We start from the raw sequence: 25,918 nt of genomic DNA on the forward strand, positions 1-25,918 counted from the left end.
TTTCCCTGCAGAGGAGCTTGGCAGGGTCGAGGTTTCTTTGCCATACGACGGGGATCTTGAGCTCACCCATCCCAGTCCCCACAGCTCTGCATCTCTCCCTGGCACCTGCAGCAGCACTTGGGAACCCCGGGCAAAGGTAAATGTGTGAGCAGATGCTGAGCTGGTCAGCAGTCTTCCCTCGGAGCTGCTTTGCTGGAAAGTGTCCTTTTGTTGTTAATGTGGCAAAATCAAGTGAACTTTTTTTAAAAATCAAGTAACTTCCTTAAACCTTAAAAACGACGTTAAGCCAGCTGGTATTTAGGTGCTGATTTTGGTTTTGCTCACCCTAATGCTGCCTGCTGAGCGCACACGTGGAAAGCCTGGCGGAAACATGCTATTATATCTTCCACGCGATGCACGCGTCCTGTTAACGCAACGTAGTGTGAAATGCAAGGTTCGTAGCTCCCAGCCCAGGCCAGCTGCCTGCAGGCATCGCTCACCGGGGTCATCACCTCCTCCCCGCAGCGCTGGGAGCGCCGACACCGCCGGGACCAGACTCTGACGTCAGGCTGGAGAGGGGCATGGCCACCGGCTGCCTCTTAGCATTGAACCCTCTCCAGGACTGCAGCGAGACGACGAGCCCAGACATCTCTGAGCTGCTGGAGATGCACTTCTAATGGAAAACACATCACCAGGTAAGGGGGTCCCTGTTTCTGTTCTGTAAGTGAAAAACTATACCTGGGGTGTCTTCATGGAGGGGTTCTTTTTTCCTGGTTATTTTAATAGTGTTATGCTAAAAGTATAACAGCTCTACTTTCCAGCTCTGTTCTCTGACAAACGCTGAGTTTTACATCAAAAAGTTAAAGAGGCTTTTCTGGGTGCTCATGGATTTTGATTCTTGCCACGGATGCCCTGAGCACCACAGGTTGAGCACCTGGCCGCCCTGCCTCCCTTCCCTCCCCTCCTGCGGTCCTGCGTTGCTACTGAAGGCTTTGAAAGATGGGAACCCTCAAAGTTCACTTCTCTGGGGAAATTAAAGAGTTGAACTTTGATATGGGACAGGCTTAGCACTCTTTTTCTAGAGTTCAAAGTTGGGGAAAAAACTTATTTGAAGAACTGTGTTAGAGCAGAATCTGTGCAAGCCCACCCTGTATTTATCAGGTAGTAAATACAAGGCTGTGCAGGGGCCAGCTGCAGGTTTTTGTTTGCAGACACTCACAAACAGGAGGGCACCGAGAGAGCACGTTCCCCATGTGGGGATTCAGCTTTGGTGCACGGAGAGTCGGCAGCTCCTCGTGGCAGCACGGGGTGCAGCTCACCTGTATCCCTCCCCAGCCAGCATCGAGGGTTTCCTGCCAGTAATGCCGAGGAGCAGCTTGCTTTTGGGAGTCAGTTAGGATGTGCTCTGTTCATTTTACATTAGAGGGAAAAAAATCTGAGGAGGTTCCAAGTAGGAAATCCCTGCGATGGTAAGTGAAGGGATGAGGTGCTTGCACGGGACATGCCTTCCCGGGACTATCTCTGGCATAGCAAGACACAGAACCACAGCAGAAGTTTTTGCCATGCCTAGGAAGTGTGTTCCTGGAGAACAAGAAGTTTGGGTTCATTTACTGAGCACTCAAAAAGGAAATATTTCCGGAGATACTCAGTTTTACAAGTGATGCTCTTGCTGCTTTAAGGCTTCTCAGCATTGCTGTTCCCAAAACATCTCTGGTTTCTGTCTTCTGAATCTGAAGCTTTGAATCTCAGATCCTTCAGAAGCATCTCTCCTGCTTACGTTTTGTGTCTTTGGGTATCTGCTTTAAACTGAAGTTCTTTCTGATGAAGTTCATGCAACATTTGTAGACATCACCATCTGTCTGCTTCTAGCTTCATGTTTCAGCTTCCAAGGGATATTTGTTTCTTGTTCCAGAAGCAAAAATAAGATTAAAACCAGTAGAAATTTAATTGGATATTTATTTTTTTTAGTTTCACATTTGCTCCCTTTTTGTAACAGCTTGTCAACATCAGTAGAGAGTCAGCGTAGTTTTTAAAGGACCATTGTATTTTCCTTGTTATCCGAATGCCCCCATGTGGATCTCTGTCTAGTGTCCCAGCCTCAGCTGAGCTGCTGCTTTCGGTTCACGAGTGAAATCCAGGCTTGGCCAAAAGCAAGTAGCACTTCCTCGAAATCACCTCCCAGTTGCCGTTAGCCTGCGATGTGGAAGCACGAGAGAAAGCCTGGGGCAGGGCAAACAGCAGGGAAATATCTTTGTGCTAATAATCAGAGGGTAAACAGGGATCCATCGCCCCTGGAGTATACAAATGTTTAGTCCTTCCAAAAACAAACAATGAGGGGAATGGAGTAGTGGAATCATTTATTAACTCCAGCTGCCCGATCCATGAAACCAGGAAGCGATGTCCAAGGGGAACGGAGCACAATGCTTTTGAGGTTGCTTTGATTTTGGTTTCATCCCTTCTAAAGGGCTAAAATACAAAAACGTGTTTTGAGGTTCCCTGCCCAGCTCTCGTTCTGGGAAGGTCGTGCAGGCAGTCACCACGAAGCTGCTGCTGTTCCTGCACGGGATGTTGGCTGCTGGGCTGTGTGGTTGAAGCTAGAGCTGGGATAAATATTCCCCAACTCCAGTACTTCCCTGCCCAGTATTTAGGAGGAGATAAAGAAACAGGTTGTATTTTCTTAGCGATACCCTCCTCCAGCTATATTAGACTTATGAATTTATAACATAGCATTTGAGTAGAAATGAATTATTTTTGAGAGGGGAGAGGTGGGGTAAAAAAAAAATAAATAAATAAAAAATAAATCAGCCTCTTGCCAGCGCACTTAAAGGAGATGATGTCAGCATCTCATTTGGGCTATTTCTGGCATCTAAGCAGTGTTTCTGACTTGGCCTCCTGTATGTAGCGGGTGTTTCACTGTCTGGTTATGCCATCTAGAGCAGATGGGTGGTGGCTTACCGATGCGTGGCTAAGGCATGGCACAAATTCCCTGCAAGAAATGCATGATCAGAGGCTCAGCTGCATATGCAGCATGTGCCAGAACTGCTGCACTCAGCAGCTGGCCTTTGTGCTGTGGTGGCAGATCCAGAATCTTAAGCATTTGGAGAAAATGCATTAAAAGCAAACAAAATATATATATATATTCTTCCATTAACCACTCAATCCTTTCACGTTAGCTTTTCTCTGTTAACTTCACATAGGTGAAGAATCAAACTACAGCCAGTTAAAAGCCTCTTCCTACAAACCTCTTGAGGAAGACACAGGCTGAATCTGGAAATGAGCACGAGGCAGCTGGGGCTGACCCCCAGCCCTGTGTTCACGTGTGTGATCCCACACCCTTTCCTTTGAACTTCTCCTTGGTGTCTGAACTGTAACATGTGGAAAAGCTCTGGACCTTTGGCGTGCTATTGGATTTCTCTAAAGAGGAGCTTACCCAAGTAAATATATTAACTTTCAATGACCTAAATGCTTTTTTGTTTGTTTGTTTCATCCTAGGTGGGAAAATGCAGAGAATGTTCAAGAAAGCCTCAAAAATAAGCCAGCAAACCTGGGCTCTTTTATGGAAAAACATTCTGCTGGTGTGGAGGAAGAAAACAGAAACTTTCCAGGCAAGTGTCTGTCCTTCCAAAGGGAAGTTAGGATTTCCACTACCAACTGTTTTTGCACTGCATTGTTTTTGTACTAGGTGATACATGAGAAGCCTCAGCTGGTTATGTGGCTCTCTGGAAAATGTCCACAGTTGCGGTTCTCTCCGTGACACTACAATATTGTAGCATAATAAGGGTTGAGACAAAGCCAGCTTGTTGCTGTGTGTTGTTGATCCCATCTCTGCGCTGACCAGAAGAACACAATGTCCAACTCGTGATGTCCACCTATTGGCTCCCGTACTAAAAAAACATGGTTTTTCACTCGGAGCAGTCCTCATACTTTAAAATTACTCCACCTGTGAAATAGCTTGTTTTCAGGAAGAAAGCATTTGTGGCTGGATGAGCCGGACCATGCAGGCAGATCAATCCTTGAAGCAGCTCCAACCTCTTCCCACAGCACCCAATTTCCAAACCACTGTGCTGCCACTCACCTTTATTTCTTTCCCATCTCCTAGGAATGGATTACATGTGCGGTTTTTCTCTTAATAATACAAATATCGTCAATTATGATAGACCACTCTGTGCGGCAAGAAATCCCTTATAAATTCCTTGGGCGATTAGACGATCCTGTCTTTAATGCAACAGGAGTGACGCTGATGTATACACCTGTAACAAACACCACCAGGCAGATAATGAGCAAAGTGGCTTCAGACTCCGTGATGACAGGTAACTAGCTAAAAGGGCTTGGACATCCCAAATCCCAAATCACAAGAGCACACGATGTGGCTGCTGCTTCGTGTCAGTGCATCGCTAATCAGAGTTTCTGCTGTGGTGGTGTTTGTTCTCAGGTGTATTAATAGAAGAGGTGGAAAACGAGGAAATCCTGGACACAAGAGAAAATTTCAGTGATGACATTATTGGTGTGGTTTTTAAGGATGACTTCTCCTACCATCTCAGATTTCAGATTTACAGTGTGGTGTCTCCGAATGAAGCCTTTGAACACATCGGTAAGAAAGATAAATGAAACCAGAGAACTTGATTTTACACTAGAAAATGTATAGATGGATCTCTGTGCTGCCATGCCACTCAGAAGGGCCCAAGGCTGTATGTGCTAAATGCTTCTAGAAAGATTTTAATTAGACTTTGAGGTTTTGTTCACTTAGGAGGAAACCAGGGAGCCACAGCCTTTGACTCCCCATGTCACATTATTCTGGGAGAAAAACGGCTGCTCCAGGCTCAGTGGTACTAAATCTTGATTTCTTGACTCTTGGGTCAAATACATTTTCAACACACATATATACATATCTCTGTGTGTGTACATATATGTATGTACCCATATATATGAAAATATGTAGATAAAATGCTTCATTTTCTTTCTTTCCCACAGATACCTGCAGCAATTATTCATCAAAATTCTGCAAGGTCCCTTTGTACTGGTATGAGGGCTTCCTATCGGTGCAGTCCAGCATTGATGCAGCAGTCATAGAAGTAAGTGTGATCATGATAGAAAATATTCTTTCTAGAGCTATCCAGAAACTTTACTAGGAAAAAAAAAAAAAAAGTCCCATGACTGTTAACTTCTTAAATATCTAGTGTCATCATTCAAAAGTGAAAAGAATGATGGATCATTGTGGCAAGTTGCATATTTCTTCTGGGTGCAAGAGATTTCCTGAGTTATGTTGAAAATTAACCTACCCATGGAATAACTGGGCTGATGCTGATTTAAAGGGTGACAGTCCATTTGTGGAGTTAAAAAGCATGGAACTTTTTTTGTTGCCAAACTCTTTTTTTTTTCTTCTTCTTTTTTCTTTTCTTTCTTCTTTTTTTTTTTTTTATTATTATTATTTTCAGGACTACAGGAAAATTCAAAGTAAAACGAATGGAAACAATATTGCTGGAATTTTTATCTTTCAGGTTTTATTTTTATCAGATTGACCCATTTCGAAAAAGAAGTGTGAAATGTTCAGTACGGACCAAACTGTATTTTTCAGTGATAAATTCTTCCGTCATGAAAAATTAATCAACTCCAAATACAGTATTTACAGAGCAGTAAAGCTCCTGCCCTTTAGCTATACTATAATTGCTTCACTACTTCTGTTATATTTCTGTTCCATCTGTTTGGTAGGCAATGCTTGCTCTTATAGCTCAAAGGCAACATTAGTGTTTATTACATGGCAGTACAAAAAGATATTAAATTTTGAGGCTAATTTGCCCCTATTAAACTTAACATTGCTCTTGAAAAACTGGTAAGTTTAATGCCTACGAAAGGCTATTTTTTCCAAATTTGGCTGTTTAGAAAATAAAGAAAATAAAATTAATGGCTCACTTCTGTCCTTCAGATGAAAACCAACCGTTCTGTCTGGGAAGAGATGAAATCAATTAGCGGCGTGCGTCTGCAATCCCCCTCCATCAAGCCTGTCTACAAGTTGGATTATATTTGGTTCATCATTTACGCCGTGCTGTGTTTCTCCCCATATATGTACTTTCTCTCGGTGAAAGTTATCAGGGAGAAAAAGAAGCTGAAGGTGCTGATGAAAGCCATGGGTTTGCAAGACCTCGCCTTCTGGTAAGCCCGATGGGAGCAGGCAGGGGAAAGGACAAGTGGGCAGGGGGCTTCTGTACGTCGTTGAAGCCTTTACTTCAAACCTTTGCTGCTTTTATTGTCAGCTGGAGGAGCTCAGATTCCAAGGACGTTGCTCTGATGCAGGATTTGGTTGTTTGTTGTTTTGAGCTTTCAAAAAAAAAAAAAAAAATAAGAAGGGGGCAGTGAAAGAGCACTCTTCGTGTAGCAAAGCTCTTGGTGCCCAGGTGTTGCACACCTCCAGGAACAGGCTGATACATGCAGAGAGCAATGACAATATAAAAGTGAAGAAATTAAAAATTTTGGAGAAAAAACATGAAGCTTGCGGGGGTGTAGGGTCTACCAAAACAGGAAGGCTCTACTTCCGAAGCCTTCTGAGCATGGGTATTTCCAGTCGTTCGGAAAGCACCGGGATGAGTAACATTGGCTGCAGAGCTCAGCAGCAATTTGCTGGTGTTGCTGCATCTGCAGAGGCTTGGGTGGCTGCGAGGCACCTCCTCACTCCCCTCCTTGGTGGTGCAGGGACCACAAAACACCTCCTCCTGCAAGGAAGGCTCCTTGGCTCCTTTCTGGTGAGGCAGCTGCAGGTGGAGCCATGGTTGGGAATTACTTTGGGTCCGAATTAAGAAGGGAGCACCTAGAACTGGCTGTGTTTTGGCAGGTGCTGACACCTACAGAGGCAACAGCAGCTGTGCCTTCCTTTGCAGGTTGTCCTGGAGCCTCCTGTACACCATTTATATTTCAATCATGGCCAGTCTGATGACTGCGATCACGATTAACGGAGTCACCCTCGATCGCAACTTTTTGGAAATGTACTTCTTTTATTTCTTTTATGGCATAGCATCTGTAAGTCTGCCTTCTTTTTTCTCTTTTTCTTTTTTTTTTTTTTTAATGATGTACAATTTTTATTTTTTTCCATTTCCTAATTAAAGCATCTAAAACAGAGTACAGAGTACTCCCTGGCTGGGAGAAAGAAACAAAAACCTCTCCATTACTGCACTTTCTTGCTACAGTTTGTAGGCTAATATACCACTCCTATTCTTTGATTTGGGGAGATCTAGACTTAAAATCAGAGCAAGGAGTGGTGGTAACATGAGTGGGCATGAGAAAGCTGGTGCTGTGTGGGGCTGAGGCTTCATCATGGGGAGGAAGAGCTGGGTCTGGTCTGCCCATCCCCATAGACCTGCCCTGAATATCCAAGCTGACTGCTAAATGGAATAATCCTTGTGAGAAGCTGTGTGCATCTCTAAGTGACAACTGGAACCCAGCTGGGTCTCTTAATGATGCTTGTTGGATTTTTGTGTGTTTCTTTTTTTTTTTTTTTTTTCCTTAATCACAAGCAGAAATGCATCCTGCTAACACTTGTTTTTGTCTGCTGCAGATTCACTTCTGTTTCATGCTCAGCTCCTTGCTAAAGCAGCCTAATATTGCCAGTTTCGTGGGATTTGTCCTTCACTTCATCTTTGGATTACTGGGCTTTATGACAATATTTGAAAAAGTACCCCCATCTTTGGAGTGGATTTTTAACCTCTTCAGTCCTTTCACCTTTATAGCTGGCATCTCAAAGGTATGCTCAAAACAAAGCCATCAGGGGAGCTCAGCTCACAGCAATCCTGCTGCAGGCTTCTGCCAGCTGGAGGAGTACCTGCCTTATGTAATTTGCATTGCCATAGATATACAATTGCCCCTCCACCCTAAATATTTAGTACAACCAAAATTTGTCTCTAAAAAGTGCATGCTAGTTCCTAACAAACATAGTTAGAACCTGAACTGCACAAGGAACTTTGCCAGCTCTGTGTGTATATGTACATATATATATATATATATATATATATATATATATATATATATATATATAAAGTTTCCAGCTCTGGAAAATGATTACAGCAGTGATCCCAGGTGGGTGTGAGTTTCTTGTGGAGAACAGTCCATGATGACACAGCTGTAGCTTGCATGCAGTGTCTCTGTCTAAAGAGTGTTGCATCTGATTTGTGCTTTTTATTTTTTCCCTCCTAGGTTATAAAATTGGAAAAATATGAACCAGAATTGCACCCTCTCCTTAACCCATGCATCATACTGGCCCTAGACAGTGTTTTGTATTTGCTGCTGGCCATCTATTTTGATAAGGTTTTGCCTGGTAAGTAGAAACATAAGGAAAAAAAAGTTAAATTCTTCTATTTTTCTTCTATAACCCCCAGCCCCCTCATGGGGAAGAGGTGCAGGATGGCATTGCAGCAGCAAAGGCTGTGCCTCGTTGCATGAAGGGCTGCAAATTGGATTTACCACATTGCTTGTGAAGAAAATTTGGGAAGAATCCTGTTTCCCAGCAGCTGCATGTAGCTACTCAGTTTGGCCTCAAAAGCAGGCTCCAAAAGGAACCTTAAATCCTTTGGCAAGGCACTGAGATCATCTAGGTGTACTCCAACAGCCCTAACCACTAGGTTTAGAAGGATGTTCTGATTTTTGTATGCATTTTGGGCCGAGGTGACTATTGAGGTCTTTGCTGTGACTGTTGCCTGCCTGCATTGTAGATAGGGATGAGTGAGCAGAAACTGCAGAAATCAGCCCTCCCTCCACACCGCCCAAGGGCTCTGTTCTGCAGCTGTAGATGGACAAAGCTGAGCTGCCACACAGCAGTTTGGGCCTCCTATTTCACCTTGTTTGCTTCTGATTTAGGCAAGTACGGGGTGCCATACCCTCCTGCCTTCTTCCTGAGGCCGTCGTACTGGCTGCAACGCGGGAACCAGGGTGCGGGGCTGCGAGCTGGCAGCCACCAGCCTGTCCCCGGCTGTGACACCGAGCCGATGCCACCAGGCTTCGAGGGGAAGGATGCCATCAGGTAACAGCTCTGCAGGCATGAAAAACATCTGCTGCCTTCTGGGTTTGGCTGGAGGGCATGGCCGGGTTGCCTGGTGAAGGGTGCACTGAGCTGGTTGAGCAGGACAGATAAAGGGAATGGCTCGTAGATTCCCAAGTGAATTATACCAGGTCATCCCTTCTGATGGAATTACCCTACCCCCTGACGGTGACGAGAAGGACCAGCCCAGGGAGGAGATTGAGAAATGGTTTTTTTCGCCTAGTTTTCAAAGTTTATTTTGAGGCAGAGGAAGCGTGCCAAAATTGTGGGATTCCGTAGTAACAGCTTGCTTAACTTTCCTTTAGACTAAACAATATAAAAAAAGTATACAAGAAGAAGGACAAGAAAACTGAAGCTTTAAGAGGTAAGAGAGGTTTTGCAATTCCTTTAATTTCATTTTTCACTAGATATGAACCCAAGCTGTTTTGAAACATACTGGATGTACTTATTGCATTTTAACAATGCTGGAGGCATAATTATGCAATGGTTATTTCTGCCAGGGTAAATTACTGGCAAATTTCTATAAGGTTATCATCTTTGCCTTTTCACTCCAGGAAAATTATTATTTATTACTTCTGTAATAGCAGAAGCCTCCTTAAAATCCATGTTTTTTTCAGCCAGGAGCCGCTGTGAAAAATCGCCTCTCAGCTCTCCCTCATAATGTGTAAATTGATTTGGGCAAAAAAAAAACTGGCTTTAGGTCCCTGGCTGGAGCTACATCTGCTGTCATGGGCTGAGCCCTGCTCTCTAAGCATTTGCTCATTTGCCAGCCACAGGTGTGCAGGTGGTTGGCATCATCATAGCACAGCCCCGAGCAGTTTGTTAAATGCCTTTGTTTAACAAGAATGCCATGTGACAGTGAAAATATCAGTGTGGTCTCAAAGGTTTACATAGGGTGAAAAAAATATCCAAAATGAGCCTTTTTTTAAGGAATGAGGATAGCAAACTCTGTATCTCCTGCTTTAAAATAATTCCTGAACACTCATATCTCGGAAAGGCTATGGCTCTTCTTTTTGTGGAGGCTCTCTTTTGAGTCATGCCAAAAGAAAAGGCTATGAACCTTGTAGAAAATAAAATCAATGTTTTGTGTTTAAATATTAACACGCAACACACATTTTCAGATCTGTGTCAAAAGATAAAATGTTCCTCCAGCAGACTTGGCAACAAGCTACATGCACAAGTCTGCTGGCCTCACAAACTTCCATCCTAATATTGCCATATTTCTCTTCTAGGTTTGTCCTTAAGCATTTATGAAGGCCAAATCACTGCATTACTTGGGCACAGTGGATCTGGAAAAACGGCTCTCTTAAACCTGCTCAGTGGATTTGCCAAGCCTTCAGCAGGTAAGACCTGAATGCAGAAGAGGAGAAGCTGTCTGGTTTGCAAGCTGAAGGGGGTAAAGAAGCAAAAAGCCAAGTTTTATCTCGGTCGCTCAGTCTGGCTCATTGTCAGTGCTCCTTCAGCATCAGCTTCAGCACTAGCACATCCCTCGTGTGTGCAAACATATGCAGATGGTTATGTCTCCATCTGGAGGGCCTGATGTTTTCCATGAGCTGCTAATCAATAGGAAATATAATTCAGTTCTTAAGGGAGAGACTTGAAGTATTTTGGAAAAGCATTACTTTTCGAGAGAAACACCCTCAATGCTGGAATTAATAACAAAGGTGTGAACACGGTGTGCTTTCCCCTTACAACTGGGGAGGATTGTGCAGTATGAAATCTGTTTCATTTATTCCCGTGTGCAGGTTCTGCAACGATATACAACTACAAGGTATCTGAAGTGCAGGATATGGAAGGAATTCAGGCAATGGTTGGGATTTGCCCGCAATGTAATTTGCATTTTGAAACCTTAACGGTGAAGGAAAACTTGAGACTTTTTGCTCACATCAAAGGGATTCAGTGGAAGGAAACAGAGCAAGAGGTTGGTATGTGCTTCTTGGTCGCTGACCTCTGTCCTACAGCATTTGGACAGTTTGGTGAGCTATATTTTAGATTATCACCAGTATCTTGTTCTACAGAAATGAGAGTATCACTGATTTAGGGGAGTATTTTTTTTAATTTCTTATCTTTATGTGATGAGAGTCAGAATTCAGGTTTACAGAACTTACCTCACAGCAAATCCACTTAAAGCAGGGAAGTTTTAAATCCTGAAGTCGTACCCTTCTGTATTGTGTGTAGACATGCATGAATCTAAATATGACCGGTGTTGCATTTTTTATTTTCATTCGTTCTCAAGGTACAGAAAGTCTTGGTGCAGTTGGACCTCACTGGCCTTCAGGACATCCACGCTGATGCTCTGAGTGGGAGACAAAAAAGAAAACTGTCTCTTGCAATTGCAATTTTAGGGAATCCCCAGGTAAGCACCGGTCATACTTGCACACACGCAATGGGTATTGTTTTAGCACATAGCTTTGCATTTTGGTTCAGACGACAGACATTTGTACTTTGCCCTTGGCACTCAGAGAGCCTGCTGACCTAGTGACTCACTTGGCTGCCAGAAGGATCAAGGAATTTAGGTCAATGAGAACCTTGTAAATGAAAAAGATATTAACAATGAAATAGAAAAAAAGAGCAATAAGAATGGCTGCCATTGAGGATGCATTTTATCCTTTGAGTGATACCACAAAAAGCACGAAACAAGGAGAAGTGGCAATGGAAATGGCAATTTGGACACATGGCAGCCTGATCTCACTCCTCTTTGCAGGTGTTGCTTTTGGACGAGCCGACGGCCGGGTTGGACCCGTGCTCCCGGCACCACGTGTGGAGCCTCCTGAAGGAGCGGCAGCCCGGCCGTGTCATCCTCTTCACCACACAGTCCATGGATGAGGCCGACACACACGCTGGTGAGCCCAGGCATCCACCCTGAGAGCAGCTGCGGTGTAGGACTAGGGGGTCCCCACCAGCCCCCCGTGGGGTCTGGGCTTGCTGGGTGCATCGTGTCTGAGAGCGAGGTTTGCTTCAGCAACCCATCCTGTGCCCAGCTCCTTTAAATCAGGGCTTACCACGAGCTGCACGCACAGCAATTGGGGATGTTGTTCCAATTAATATCTTTCCTATGTCTTTATTTATCTTGGGCTGCCTGGGGAATTTTCTATAAGCCAGTAAGAATAAGTAAGTAAAAGACTAATCTTGGTGCTTAGGTGAAAGACAGCACTTTGGGTGTTTTGTTTTTATTTAAAAAAAAAAAAAAAAAAAAAAAAAAAAAAAAAAAAAAAAACACTTCCAGTCCTGGCCTGACTTTACTCCTCTTGACTTCATTATAAAAATATCCGTTGAGTTCAGAAGGAGCAGAATAAGGTCAATCTACTGCACTGCTGTAAATCCCCCCTAAATCTTTCGTATTCATACCTCCTTAGATCGGAAGGCTTTCCTCTCAAATGGGAGATTAGAGTGTGTTGGCTCATCTCTGTACTTGAAGAGAAAATGGGGAATTGGCTATCACTTAAGGTAAATCCTTTTCTTTTTGGTCATCACTGTTTTTATGAAAAGCTTCTAGGCAACGTGTGTATTTTATCATAGAGGCTGTGTCTCCAAGGAGTTTCTATATAGAGTATTAGAAATCTTGACAATTCATGTTAGGAGACTTTTAAGGCTGCCAAAAATATCTTGCTTTGGATAGCAAGCTGCTTTTCTTTGGACCCGATCCTGAAAGCTCGGAGCATGTAGCTAACATGACTTTGCAACCTCCCTTGCAGCCAAAAGGGGACCAGAGTAAGAAGAATTGCAGTTTCCACATACTCTGTGGTGCCAGAGTGACGTACAGCGGCATTAATGTAAAGTTGCTTTTCTCCAGATTTTAATTTCTATGTTCTTGGTTTAGCAATGCTGGCCAGGATTATTATTCTTAACCTCAGCTATTTCTTGCTTGCATGGTAAAACCAGGGGCACTGCAGACGTCTATTAAAAAATTCCCACTGAAACACTGCCTAGTTTTGGAGGTTTGCCTATGGCTTGAAGAATGACTGCTGGCTTTGTCTTTTATAGGGATGAAGCAAGCATTGTTTTTCTTATTTAATATTATAGCAATTGTTTTTTTAATACAAACAGGATGCGCATAAATGATGCGTGTGACCCTGAGGTTGCATCCTCCCTGGTCAGGCAGTACATCCCCGATGCCGTGTTCAAAGGACGGAGTGGGGATGAGCTGTGTTACTTACTACCTCTGGAAAACACTGACAGCTTCCCAGGTAACAACAGCCTGCCATTGCATGAGGGTTGTAATGGGAAATGAAGTGGTGGGAGAAGCAGAATACAAAATTGCTGTGAAGGTCATAATTATGTTCCCTTGCCTGTGCTGCGTAGGATTAGGGAGCCCAGAGCTGCATGAGCATCAGCCTTGAAGAAAGCCTCTGATGAACATGCTAATATTAACTCTGCAGGTGAACAAAAGAAAATCCACCAATTAATCCACAGACTAAAAACTACTGAGTCTTCTCTGGTTTCAGGATGAGGTTTCGCCCACCAGGAAGGCTGGTGGTAATCGAGAACTCTGCATTTTGTACTACCTACCTCTAAAGAGAATGGTTGTTTTGCAATGGCTTTTACATTATGGAGCTTAGTGATATGAATACTAGAAAGTATTAATCATGCTAATTATGCCAGTCTGAGCTTCTGCTAAAGAAGACTTGGCTGTTGGGCTGAGCCTGGCTCTCTCTGTCACGCAGATCTGTTCGGCCACCTCGACAGCGGTTTCTTGCAGGGGGTTGTGAATTACGAGGTCAGCAGGACAACCCTGGCAGATGTTTTCCTGAAGCTGGAGGGCAAGGAAGCCGTTGATCACAAAGGTAAAACATTGATTCCGCTTTGCAAGTTTGGCATGATTAAGGTTCTGTATTGGGTATTCAGTTTAAAAATAAATATATGTAAGTTTCTGTTGAATGTGACTTGTCATTGCTTTTGTCAGGTCAAGAATTGCAGTTGTATAAAAATTCAGATTTCCTTTAGTGACAATTATCTTCCCAGAGAAGTCTAGATGATTCAGTCTTGACTTACAATGAGCTTTTAAACACAAGTATTGAAGAGTGATGTTGTAAAGGATTTGAAGGGTATACTGCCCAGACCAGGAGGTGGGAAGAGAGAAAAAGTCAGAAGGCAGTTCCCAAGGCCAGTGAAGACATTGCATGTGTAGACACATGAGTCTAGGTCCAACCTCTTTCAATTCACTTATATAAATCAGTTCTGGGTAAATTACAGCCCTTTTTCTCTGTCATTGTTTCTTTTCTGACTGAGAAAAAAGCATTCCTCTATTCAGAACAGAGGGCCCTTGCTGGTTGTTTGCACTTACAAGCATGTCCTTTGAAAGCTCTTTTTGGATAACATTTCTCGTGTTGAACACGCAGCAGACGGAGACCTGGAGGAGAGGGACCAGAGCCTCGAGGTGCATCCTGAAGTGACAAGCCCCTCCCCAAGTGGCATGGCGCTCTGGAGGCAGCAAGTCTGCGCTGTGATGAGAATTCGCTTCCTGAAACTAAAGCATGAAGGAAAGCTTCTGAGGGCCTTGTAAGTACAGGGCCCAGCCTGCACCCCTCGTGCTGGCCTGGGACTTCCCAAAGGGTTTGATTCTTCCCTGGGGTGACTGAGGGAAAAGTATTTGGAAGCTAAGAGTTAGGTGGCAATTGCTTGAATGTTGCAGTAATAAGGACAGTTAGAACTTCTGGTAGAGCTCTGAATTGCTTAAGTTTTCCCCAGTTTTAAATTTCTCCCTGTCCTTTGCCACATGAGTCACTCCGTTGGTTAAAGGTGGAGTTCCCCTGGACCCACTCATGGTCTGTTTTTCCCTCTAGATTGCTGATGTTTGGAGTATTTATCCTTCCGATGCTTATGCTTGTCATTGGATTTCACTTATGGGACAGCTCCAGAATCTCAGAGCTGACCGCCAGATTCTATTTTCATCCCACTGGAGGCAAAATTCAAAGCAAGTCGACAAATCTTCTCATCTTCAATGATACAGGTGAAGAAGGACATGTGATGTTGGTTCGCTTTCTGCACCACTCTGAGTCCCCTTAGAGCTGATAGACCAGCCTTGTCTTCCTTTTTCTGTACGTTCCTTTATGCATCTGTGGCATTGGGAAGTGTTTTCTTGTGAGCAAAAACAAATCCAGTTTTAGTGGTGATATCTGAGTAGCTGATATTTAAAAAAATAATGAACTAAGTATTAAAAAAATGATATAACTGCAGAAACATTCACTGTCTTTAAAAAGTTCAGTTCATACAGGAAAAAAATATAGAAAATGTAAGTTGGCTCAGATTCTAAATGAGTTTTTTAACATACATCTGCTTTGCAAGTGGGAGCTTGTTTATAAGAGACTGTATTAAAAATCTAATTATTCTAATTTCTGTTCTTGACTTGATTTTAGGATCAGAAATTGAGGATTTCATTGCTGCTTTGAAGTTTCAAAGCATAATGCCAGAAATAGCTCTTGAGAAAAACATCACAAGCCTGCAACTACATAATGGAGCTATAAAAATATCCCTGGAAGGCAAGGTGAATGATACTTTTTCTTCTTTCATCCCGTACGTCAACAGGAGCGTCTCAAATATGTCTAAGTGGGGTACAGGGAAATACACAGAACAACAAAGGGGAGAATATTTATTTGACACATTAAATACTGTCAGTAATCTTGTTAATGGGAATTCAGGATTATAGTGATCTTTAGAGAAAAGTATTAATGCAAGTCATCCTACTTTTCTCCAGAAATCATTGCTTTTTTAAGTCATTTTGCTTGCAGTACCTATTAGCACACAGCCGGGTCTCTGAATTCCCACTCTTTAATAAAACTGACTGCATTTGCCATCACTTTTCTCTAAATTCTTCAGTATTATCCGTGCCTCCTCGCACCTCTTACAGACATGAAGGTGACGTCCTTTCCTCCTGTGCTTTCAGAGCTACCGATACACGCTCATGTGCGGCGCAGAGCCCATCAACTGCTTCCCCGTGCTCGTGAACATCCTCAGCAACTCCTTCCTCAGGCTCTTCAACTCCACTGCACGCATCCGCATCTGGAGCAACCCCTTATCTTTTGTGAGCATCCTGCGTCTTTTGCTGAAAATGACTCCAGATAGCCAAGCTGGAGTGATGAGGGCTGGGCGGGTGGAAGCCTGTCCAGCTGGCCAGTCATTAGGGTCATTCTCAGCAGTCAATACCAGGCCTATTTAATGAGAATTTCTTCTGCAGTGTTTTTTTTTTTTTTAATAGGGCTTAAATACCATAAGAAATTCCAGCTTGTGCTATGTGGCAATAAGGGAGGAATACAGCAGCAATATTTGCAGGTTCCCCCTTGCTTCTGCATCCATTTGACAAGCATCAGTATCAAAAAGATGGTGCCTATTCTCAGTGATTTACAGTAATCCCAATATTTCTTGCAAATTTTAAGATGCTAAATGCTTTTGTTTATTGTGTCGTGTTCTTAAGCACAAATAAATTACCGTAACTACCCTTGCAAACATGCTATGAGCATTGAGCTAGCTAGGCTTTCCCCAGACAGCTGTTGATCATTGATGATTTTGGAATTTCTTTCTCGTAGAGAAACAGCCCAGAAATGAGGCGTGATCTTTTTTTCATCTCTCTCGGCCACATGCTGATTTTGGCTTCTGGTTTGCCTCCTCACTTTGCAGTGAGCAGCATGGAGGATTACAAGGTAAAAAACATGTCCTGAAAACGGTCTTGCATAAAGGGAAGGGAATGCAAATGCGACAGCTCTGGACAGCAGCTCGTGGGTTGACTTCTAGGGAAGGTACTGGAAGAAACGCAGCTACTCAAACACAGCGTTGTACCCAGATATGTTAGCCTGCATCTCCGGGAGCCAGTGCGTGCTCAGAACAACTTGGGTGTTAATTAACAAAGATTTTGGAGACAGATGATTTTTTTTTTAATTTCATATTAAGAGCAATGTGTTTTTTTAACAGCAGTTGAGCTAAAAATTGAAAGTGCCTGGAAGTGAGAGGAAGGCTCCACTGGGGCAGGGATGAATGAGGGTGATGGAGGAGGAGGAGGAGGAGCAGGAGCAGTGTCTGGGGCCCTGCCAAGCTCCCTTCCTTCTCCCCTTTGCCATCACAGGTAAAGGCTCGTGCCCAGCTGCGGCTCGCAGGGCTCTTCCCCTCAGCGTACTGGTGCGGGCAAGCACTGGTGGATGTCCCATTCTTCTGGGCCCTGCTCTGCATCATGTTTGGTGTCATACTGCTCTTCAGCCACTCCTGCCCCTTGCATTCCAGCACCATCCTGCCCATGGTGAGCTCTCGCTGGGTGGGCGCCCACAAATCCCCCTCCCTCCTCTCACCACGAGCATGTCCAGGTGGAACCTGGGCACCCAGAGGCATTCAGTATTTTAATCAAAATGGGCTGCTGTAAGCAGGATTTGGTGCATCCGCATCCATCTCCTTGCTGGTGACATCAGCCTCTCTCTCTAGATCGTTTGCACCACCGGTTATGGATTTTCTCTCATCCTCCTCACCTATTTAATCACCTTTAAGTTTCGCAAGGGTCGGAGCAATCGCTACCTTTGGTCTTTCATCTTCATTCTGGTAAGAAAAGTGAATCTGCACTCCAAAATGTTTGATTTCCACACCTTGCCTCTTGAGGTTGCACTTCAAGCATACTGATATTCAGCGGAATAACCCCAGAATAATCGGTGGCAAATAGCCCAGTTTTTAGAAATACTTGAATACTGGAAATACTTTTTTTGATTTTATTCCAGGTGAACTTCATTCTCTTCATGATCAGTTACTCGGATGAATTTTACTGCATCATCTTCTCCACTTTGATTCCTTTGTTTCCATTGCTGGGCTCGCTGAGCTACTCATTAAGGGTACATATCCTACCAGACTCAATAATGGTCCTTGTGGTGCTAACCAGAACAGTGTGCTGGGATCCTCACATCCACGTTGCTTTCCAAATTTCCTCTCCCAAAGCAACAACTGCCAAAAAGATAAAGAGTGAGAAAAGGCAATGGGAGAAGAAAAGGTCCAGGCTGGGGAAGGAGAGAAGGGATTTTTTGATCCTTCACTTGAATGGTTTTTGTTTGTTTATTTAGATACAAAAAGCTGTGCCAATGGCTGCCTTTTGGCAGCCAGGGTAGAATGGGAGGGGAAGGCAGTGGAATGGGAGACCTGGAGGGATGGAGATTGCTGGGAAGAGGGAGAAAATGATGGAAAAGGTCAGTCTAAATTAGCCGGTTTGAGGCACCTCTGAATTAGCTGTAGCAATGGAAGTCACAGCTTTTTGAGGAAGTATGAAACCAGAAAAATAAATAGAAATCAAAGCTCCTTTCTCCCAACTGCAGAAAAGCCATGCACCCCTACATCCCACACCTGCTCCAATCCTGCGCTGTGCCACACTGTGCTAAGGAGTTTTTGTAATTCTGATTTAATTTTTTTTTTTTCTTTTCCTTGTAGCACACCCTGACGTTTCACAGTATGAATATTCCTGATCCGTTGAATAACATCTTCATAGCTGTCTTTGCAGTAAGGAGCAATTTGATGATAACTATTTTGGAACTGTTCTAATGTGATGGACTTACACTGGGCTCTCATAAATCTTCCCAAAGTAAAGCATGTGTTTTGTGGAGAAAGTTTCTTCTTAAATGTCGGTGGGGGAGGCACAGCCAAGTAATCATGGGCTTGTCTCATGACCCCAAGAAGCCAAATCATGTGTGGAAAATGGTGGGGGGATGGAGTGGAGGTGATATAGAAGGCAGAGCTTAGACTTCAACCAACTTGTGAGAAGCTGTTATGAACTAACCAGTCTGATGCTGCTTCTTCAAAAGAAAGATGTGAGATCTGATCCTATAGGATGCCTTAGAGAATCTGCTAGGGTGCTGGTTAACTGAGCTAAAACTGCAGCGTGAAGTCAAGGCTTCTCAAATGATCTGCATATGAGATGGAAATGTACATAATGTTTTAATGTAACTTCTTTGCCTTTTGGACCTGCATGATTATCTTTTCAATAGGTGAAGTAAATTATGTGTCCATGCATCTCTTTATAAGTAAAATTAATTGAGTGTGTTGTTATCTTTCTCCATGTAAACCTAATTTGTTGTTGTTTTTCAGCCTTACATCCATTGCCTGATTTTTGTGTTTCTCCTGCGCTATTTGGAGATGAAATACGGAGACACAGTTACAGGACACGATCCCATCTTCAGGTGTGTCCTGGGTGCCTTGGAGCAGTGGGCATCCCTGATGGCCCCCCCAGTCACCCCTGATGGCACTGGGAGAGGACAAGTGAGCTCAAAAGTATTTTGCAAAGTTTGAGCAAAGCCCTCCCTTTTAGTTCTAACCAGTTTACCCAGAAAGGAGGAGATTGAGAAAGGAGGGAGGAATTGTTTTATTCCTTTGGGTCATTGCAGTTTCAGATTTAATTTGCTGGAGTTTCCCTGAGTGTGTCTGCAGGCACAGTCCCACCCAGCATGTTGCAACAGTTAAACCGCAATGTCCTAGTGAGAATAGTAAATGTGACCTGAGCTTTTTAAATTATGCTCTGTTGCTGAAATTTCAGGACATTTAACTATAGCTGGCAAAATTAATGGTTACAAGTTGAAGTCCAGCATTTTGCCTCCTTTCCAAATGCACCAAGTATTGCTCTCTGCAGGACAGAGTTTTCCTGAAGCTCCACCAGGCTGGGGTCATCTGCTAACCTCTCTGCTCCTCTGCCACCAGCAGTGTGTGACCAACGTAAAACGTATTTGTAGAAGTATTCATTTGTCAAACATTAACAGGCAGGACTGAACTATCAGTCGGATGCCAAAACATCTCCCTGGTGTACGTTATATGACCAGGTCATTGGCACGTGTTGAGCAGGGAACTAGTCAATAGCAGTGATGTAAAACAAGCTGAAGTTGGCCTTTATTTTCTCATACATATCAGAGTGATCTCCCCCACACACACCATGAATGAATATTTGAACAACTGCCATCTGTGGAATGGACTCAAAGATGTGCTGGGCACTGCACCGACTCTGCCCAGGGAACAATCCTGTAAAGCCACCCGCTAACCCCGAGTGTTTTTGGACCCCCCCATCCTCTCCTGCAGGATCCGGCGGCAGCGAGCCCTGGTGCAGCAGAACAAGGACCCTCCAGGGCAGGAGGCCCCCGAAGTGCAGGAGGAGAGGGAGAGGGTGAGGAGTGCCATGGGCTTCCTGCAGCCCCAGGTGAGCTGAGCACAGCCCTCACTGTCCTCCTGCTCCCCAGTTTCGTGCCTGCCTGCTCTGAGCTCACACACCTCCACGGACAGATTGTCCACGTCCTGGAGCACTCCTCATCATCCAGACCATTGACCCTTGGTGGCAGAGAGAAATCAGTGCAGGAATTACTGGCACAAAGCTTTTATTCACATTCTGCTTTTGTTTTTATTTTATTTTATTTTATTTTATTTTATTTTATTTTATTTTATTTTATTTTATTTTATTTTATTTTATTTTATTTTATTTTATTTTATTTTATTTTATTTTATTTTATTTTATTTTATTTTATTTTTTGTTGCCTTGTTTCTTGGCTGTATAATTTAGAGATTTTAAAGAGCTGTGCTTGATGGCAAGAGCAGCTGAGCTGTCTCACGGGACAGGAGGAGCAGAGCTTTTATTCCCACTCCATCTCTTTGCAGGAGGCTGTTATCATTGTCAACAGTCTGCGCAAGGAGTACGAAGACAAGAAGGCCTGTTCCATGTTTAAGAAAAAGAAGAAAGTTGCTGTCAGAAATCTCTCTTTCAGTGTTAAAAAAGGTTCTAATACATTGCTGCCCTGCTCTCTTTCCCCACTCCCAATGTCCATCGGGTGTGAAGGTCGTATTTGGAGACCTTATATTTATTAGACCTTCCTTGTGTGCAACCAGACCCAGTGCAAGCAGCATCTTCTCGGCCTGGGCTCCTGTACTCTGGGCTTCATTTTGCTGGGATAATTCAATGAATATCCCTTCCTCCTACTGAACTTGTAGGCATTGCTTGGCACACAGGAGACAAAGTCTTATGAATATTTATCATCATTAACTGTTCTTGCACATTTGTTCCAGGAGAAGTACTAGGTCTGTTAGGACCCAATGGATCTGGAAAGAGCACTGTTATGCACATGATTTCTGGAGACATGGCAGTGACTGCTGGGGAGGTAGGTGGTAGGAGCAGCTGGGGTAACCCTGATGCCTTCATTAATGAAGGATGCCATAAGAAAAGCTGGTAACACAGCTCTTAAATCAAGGGATTTATGTGCACACAACCCTGGATACAGACAGAAGAAAGAAGAAAGTGTCGATACACATAAAGCATATTCTAGTTTTCATCAGTGTTAGAGACTAATGGATTGGAGCTACGCAAAATCTTCAGTCTGGATTTGAAACCCTACTTGATATTTCACAAGCACTGTAAGAAATGTTCACATCTTTAAAAGAAATAACACTCTATAAAAAGCCTTGCAAAACCAGGAAATTGAAAACGAATGTGAACAGGGTTGGGCCAGTAACCATCCATCACTTAATTATGTGCACGATGATTAACGACATGTGCTTGGGGGGGGGGGGGAGGAATACCATTGCTATTACAGATTTGGGACCGAATGTCTGAAATAGAAAAGTATTATTAGGAGATGAGAGTCTCACGCTGGTACTCTCACCCGCGGTATGATGGCAGCAAACACCATTTGGTTTTGCACAAACACGGATCCAGATGAGGAGAAGCTGCAGCAGCTGGAGATGATCTTGAGTGATGCTGGGCTTCCTCCTCCATCAGGACCACATTGCGTCCCCGTAGCGCAGGAGAAAACATTACCCCCTTTCCAAAGGGCTCGTTATTCACCCCAAAACAACCCCCCCCTTGACTGCAGAGGTGTGTGTCTTGTGCAGGTGCTGCTGCAGGGCTGCGAGGCCACTGCCCCCCCGGGGCAGGGAGGGCTGGGGCACTGCCCGCAGGAGGACGCGCTCTGGCCGGAGCTCTCCGTGCGCCAGCATCTGGAGGCCCACGCTGCCGTGAGAGGGATGAGGAAAGAGGATGCAGCTGTTCTCATCAGCCGGTACACAGCCAGATGATTCCAGTTCACCGTCCTTCCTCTCTCCGGAGATTTAAGACAGGAAAAGGGTTTTCTGCTGACAAATTTGGCTAGGGTGAACAAGAGGCGGTGCCTTCAGGGCCTCTTTGCCTTGGGGAGATGGGGTCTCTTTCTGCTGATACCTGCTGCCTTGTGCTGTTCTCAATCCCTTGTCTGTGAAGACTTTCACCCTAGTTTGTCTAGAAAAACTTCAGAAAATATTTCAACTTGCTTCTCCTTTGGTCCAGTTGCATTAGTAACTGACTTATCCCATTAGCTGCGCTCACAGCCTTGAATTTCAGTATTTTTCCTTCCCACCCCCACAGCTTGGCAAAGGACCTGGATCTCCAGAAGCATCTAAACACCCCAGCTAGGAGGTTGCCTGCTGGAGAAGCCAGAAAGGTATGTGCTAGATTGGGCTTTGGCTCTGGAGCAAGGCCTGCCTTGTCCTCCTTGAGCGTGGCGCACAGAAAGCCTCCGTCATGGCTGGGTTCCTGGCACGGGTGTCAGGGAGAGCAGAATACGCTCCTTGGTGTTATAAAAGCTTTTTGTCTTGGATTGAAGGCTAAAATTCAGTGTTGATTTAAAATTTCTGTAAACTCAATGTGCTGGTGGAAGGTCCTTAGGCTTTTTGAAGGCAGTCACTTCCCCCTAAGCCAGAAGCGCAAACAGCGAGCGGCTTCCTGGCATGCTTTGGTTTTGTCAGTAGCTTTTGAATCCAGCCTGGCAGGATCTTACACTTCCCCCCCTCCCAATGTTGTGTGTTTAATAGATGCTAGCACAAATTGGATTTACAAGGTAATCTCCTCCTCACGCCCTGTGGTGTGCATCTGCCTGCAAACGGGATGGAAAACCACTCTCAGATCATCGGCACGCTTGGGTGCCTGGGGAAAGCTGTTTTGAGGAGATGTTAAAATGTTAACCAAGAACACCTGAGGAGGGTTTACTTCATAGTTCCTCCTGCTTTTTGCAATCAAAAGTTTCAGCTTCTAAGAGATTTACGGGGATTAAGACATCCCAGGCAGTTCCCCAGTTTCAGTGCATTTGTACCGACAGACTGAGCACCAGCCTGACCTCGTGTCTTTCCCATTCCAGCTGTGTTTTGCACTGAGCATCCTGGGGAACCCGACCGTAATGCTGTGGGACGAGCCATCTGTGGGCATGGATGTGAAAGGGCAGCGCTGTCTGTGGTGAGCAGCAGGACTGGGATGGGAACGTAGCAGCTCGGGTCTGACCCTCATGGTTCTGGGACTGCTGGGCAGGCACAGGGCTCTGCCTCGGTGGCAGAGGACAGACATTTGTTCCCTTTTTCCTCCTGATGCACAGGGGGTTGGGTACCACTCACTGGGCTGCTTACTCAGCAGGCAGCAAGCCTTTTGCCAACCACCAGATTTAATCTTAATGGTAGTGCACCAAGAAAACCTGAGTCGACTCCAGCTGAAACAATGCATTTGGTAGAAAAGACAAAAACTCCTGTTTCTTCAGAGCATGAGAAAAAATTATAGGTAGTTCTTACTCTCCATCATACAGCCTTAGTGCTTGCTGTCATTCTTCAACAACAGATTTACCTGAAACTGCAAAATCTGGAGGGATGCGTGACAAAGTGCCATGTAGCACTGGCACCCACGTGTCATCTTCAAGCAGGATAACTGAAACCTTTTTAAATAATTCTGTTCTTTCTGGCTGTGCTGGGGGGTAAATGTCATCCCTCTGTCCCCAGGAAAGCGATGCAGACCGCAGTGAGAAGCAAGGCACGGGCAGCCATCCTCAGCACACGCTCCCTGGAGGAGGCAGCGCTGTGCGACCGGGTGGCCATGCTGGTGGCAGGGCAGCTTCGGTGGGTATCAGTTTAGCCTCATTTTAGTCTATAATCTATTTATTATTATTATTATTTTTATGTAATTTGATAGAAAATGTTAGTTTGGTTTGTCCCTGGTATGTAATGAACATAATTTTGTAAAGAGACAGAGTGTTTGGGCAGCTCAAACAAATATAAATATATAATATATAAATAATACATATAAGAAATATAAAAATATAATAAATATAAATAAATATAAGTAAATATAATAATATATATAATATAAATACATATATATTATATATGTATACAGACATATTTAGCAGATGAATTAGAGGAAGTACATATCCTGCTTATATACAGTAGTTGCTTTATTTCCTATTTAAGCTGGTTTAAGCACCGTTTTCCCTCCTCTGCAGGTACATCGGTTCCCTTGAGGAGCTGAGAGGGAGGTTTGGCACAAGTTACCACCTGGAAGTCAAACTGAAGGACGCGGGGCAAAGCGACGCTATCCACACCGAAATTCTGCGCCTCTTCCCCCACGCAGCTCGGCAAGAAAGGTCGCTACCCGGCAGGCTGCAAACCAGCCTGGACACATGCTGGGATTTTCTGTTGCTCCTACTGACCCCACTCAGTCATTTACCCAAGAGCACCCGACCCTACAAGCACGCCTAAACCTTGAGTTACACTGTGATGGGTTCATTTTTTTTTTCTTTTTCAGGATTTATTCTTTGCTCAGCTACAAGATACCAATGGAAGATGCACTACCTCTGTCCCAGTCTTTCTCCAAGCTAGAAGCGGGTATAAGGAAACAAACAATTTAGTATGAAGATTATTTTCAAAATGCTCATACGGCTTTGGTTTTTAAAGATTCCTTCTCCATCCCTCTGCAGCTAAACAGAATTTCAGGCTTGAGGAGTACAGCTTGTCTTTGCACACTTTGCAACAGGTATGTTGACTGAGAATGAAAATGTCAGGAATGCTCCAGAGAGATGGTGCTAAATGGCTGGAAAGCTATTAAAAAAGAAAAAAAATCGGGTTTGTTGATTTCTAAAAAAGTTCCAGAAATAACAACCTGGTGCTGATCTTTCAGAGGAAAATAATAAATAAAATAAAAAATCAGCCCTTAACAGTTTTGATTCAAATCTTTCTGTATGAGAAAGCTGAACATAAAGGAAACATATTTCATATAAGATATGAGAAATAATATAATATAGGCAAGATCAGAAACTGCATGTATAAAGAACAAAACCAGGCCACAAGGACCATTGGTACCAGCAGTCCTTAGCCATAACTGGGTTGTTTCCACTGCGGTGCCTTGCAGGTATTCCTGGACCTCACCAGCGACCTGGAGGAGCCCGACGTGGAGGCAGCACCTGAGGGGACTGTGAAGAAGAGGCTGCTCCAGCCCTGAGCCCTTGCAGCCACAAAGGAAAGCTGTCAGCATGCTCAGCCAGTGCTACGGGGGTGTTGGGTCAGATACAGCCCTGGGACTGGTTACCTGCTTCGCATCACGTAGAGCTTAGCAGGTGCTCTGCAAAGAAAATGAAAAAAATATATATTTTAATAAATAAAGCCTTTATCCTTTGACAATCGATGCCTGCAGTCCATCCACACACTCAGACTGACTCTCCTGATGTGCTGAGGGATAACCTTGCCAGGATGTTTCTGGTCCCAGGACAGCCCCCAGGGGCTCATCCTTGGAGGAATTCATCTGCAAACTTGGAGACGGCTCTTAAACCTCCATTCTTAAACCCGGATTCACCCACAGCACAAGGACACCAAAGATTTGGCTTGCTCAAGGCCACGCAGCAACCTCCTGGCTCGTATCGTGAGGCCAAGAAGGGTGGTGCTTTCCATGAAGGTGCACAGGGCTGGGTTTTGACCCAAAAAGTGCATTCCAGCCACCTCGACCCATTTCTGGTCCACGCCACTGGGGACATGGAGAGAGGAAGGAGGAAAGGATGTCAGGGCCTGCCTGTTTCTGCATGCTTCTGGTGCTTGGGCTGAATTGGCTCTAAATAATAAATAAGAAAATAAGCATAACAGAAACTGCCCCTTCGTTCAGACAGCCATGAGCAGGACCTGGCATATCCAACCCTCTGCTTAATTCCA

The 25,918-nt window shown here is 44.2% G+C and overlaps 1 protein-coding gene across 3 annotated transcripts; it reads left to right on the forward strand.

The window, feature by feature from the left end:
* Nucleotides 1–516: 516 nt before the first annotated feature.
* Nucleotides 517–25,400, forward strand: LOC119713166 (ATP-binding cassette sub-family A member 9-like). Of its 3 annotated transcripts, none has more exons than XM_072025591.1 (39): nt 517–674; nt 3,472–3,584; nt 4,079–4,289; nt 4,412–4,570; nt 4,951–5,051; nt 5,903–6,129; nt 6,852–6,990; nt 7,526–7,711; nt 8,161–8,281; nt 8,821–8,983; nt 9,307–9,365; nt 10,234–10,344; nt 10,747–10,922; nt 11,238–11,357; nt 11,706–11,844; nt 12,358–12,448; nt 13,049–13,188; nt 13,666–13,785; nt 14,341–14,500; nt 14,785–14,951; nt 15,358–15,485; nt 15,885–16,022; nt 16,525–16,638; nt 17,058–17,228; nt 17,408–17,521; nt 17,695–17,805; nt 18,392–18,460; nt 19,046–19,137; nt 20,024–20,141; nt 20,594–20,711; nt 20,999–21,090; nt 21,821–21,987; nt 22,329–22,404; nt 23,098–23,192; nt 23,723–23,839; nt 24,223–24,363; nt 24,525–24,604; nt 24,697–24,752; nt 25,128–25,400. In XM_072025591.1, exons 1-39 carry the CDS (start codon nt 656–658, stop codon nt 25,215–25,217), a joined length of 4,809 nt encoding a protein of 1,602 aa, XP_071881692.1. In that variant the 5' UTR covers nt 517–655; the 3' UTR covers nt 25,218–25,400. The 3 variants fall into 3 exon arrangements, with proteins under 3 accessions (XP_071881692.1, XP_071881693.1, XP_071881694.1); XM_072025592.1 differs by having other exon boundaries at nt 14,344–14,500; XM_072025593.1 differs by lacking the exons at nt 4,079–4,289; nt 4,412–4,570 and having other exon boundaries at nt 536–674.
* The last annotated feature ends 518 nt before the right edge of the window (nt 25,401–25,918 follow it).

This window comes from Anas platyrhynchos, chromosome 19, assembly GCF_047663525.1.
Source record: "Anas platyrhynchos isolate ZD024472 breed Pekin duck chromosome 19, IASCAAS_PekinDuck_T2T, whole genome shotgun sequence".
In the NCBI taxonomy this organism is placed as follows: Eukaryota; Metazoa; Chordata; class Aves; order Anseriformes; family Anatidae; genus Anas; species Anas platyrhynchos.

Bases quoted from the DNA above. Each gene is read 5' to 3' on its own strand.
- LOC119713166 (XM_072025591.1), top strand. The intron at 6,991-7,525 runs GTAAGTCTGCCT...TGTCTGCTGCAG, and splicing joins TCTTTTATGGCATAGCATCT to ATTCACTTCTGTTTCATGCT. The intron at 24,605-24,696 runs GTATAAGGAAAC...ATCCCTCTGCAG, and splicing joins TTTCTCCAAGCTAGAAGCGG to CTAAACAGAATTTCAGGCTT.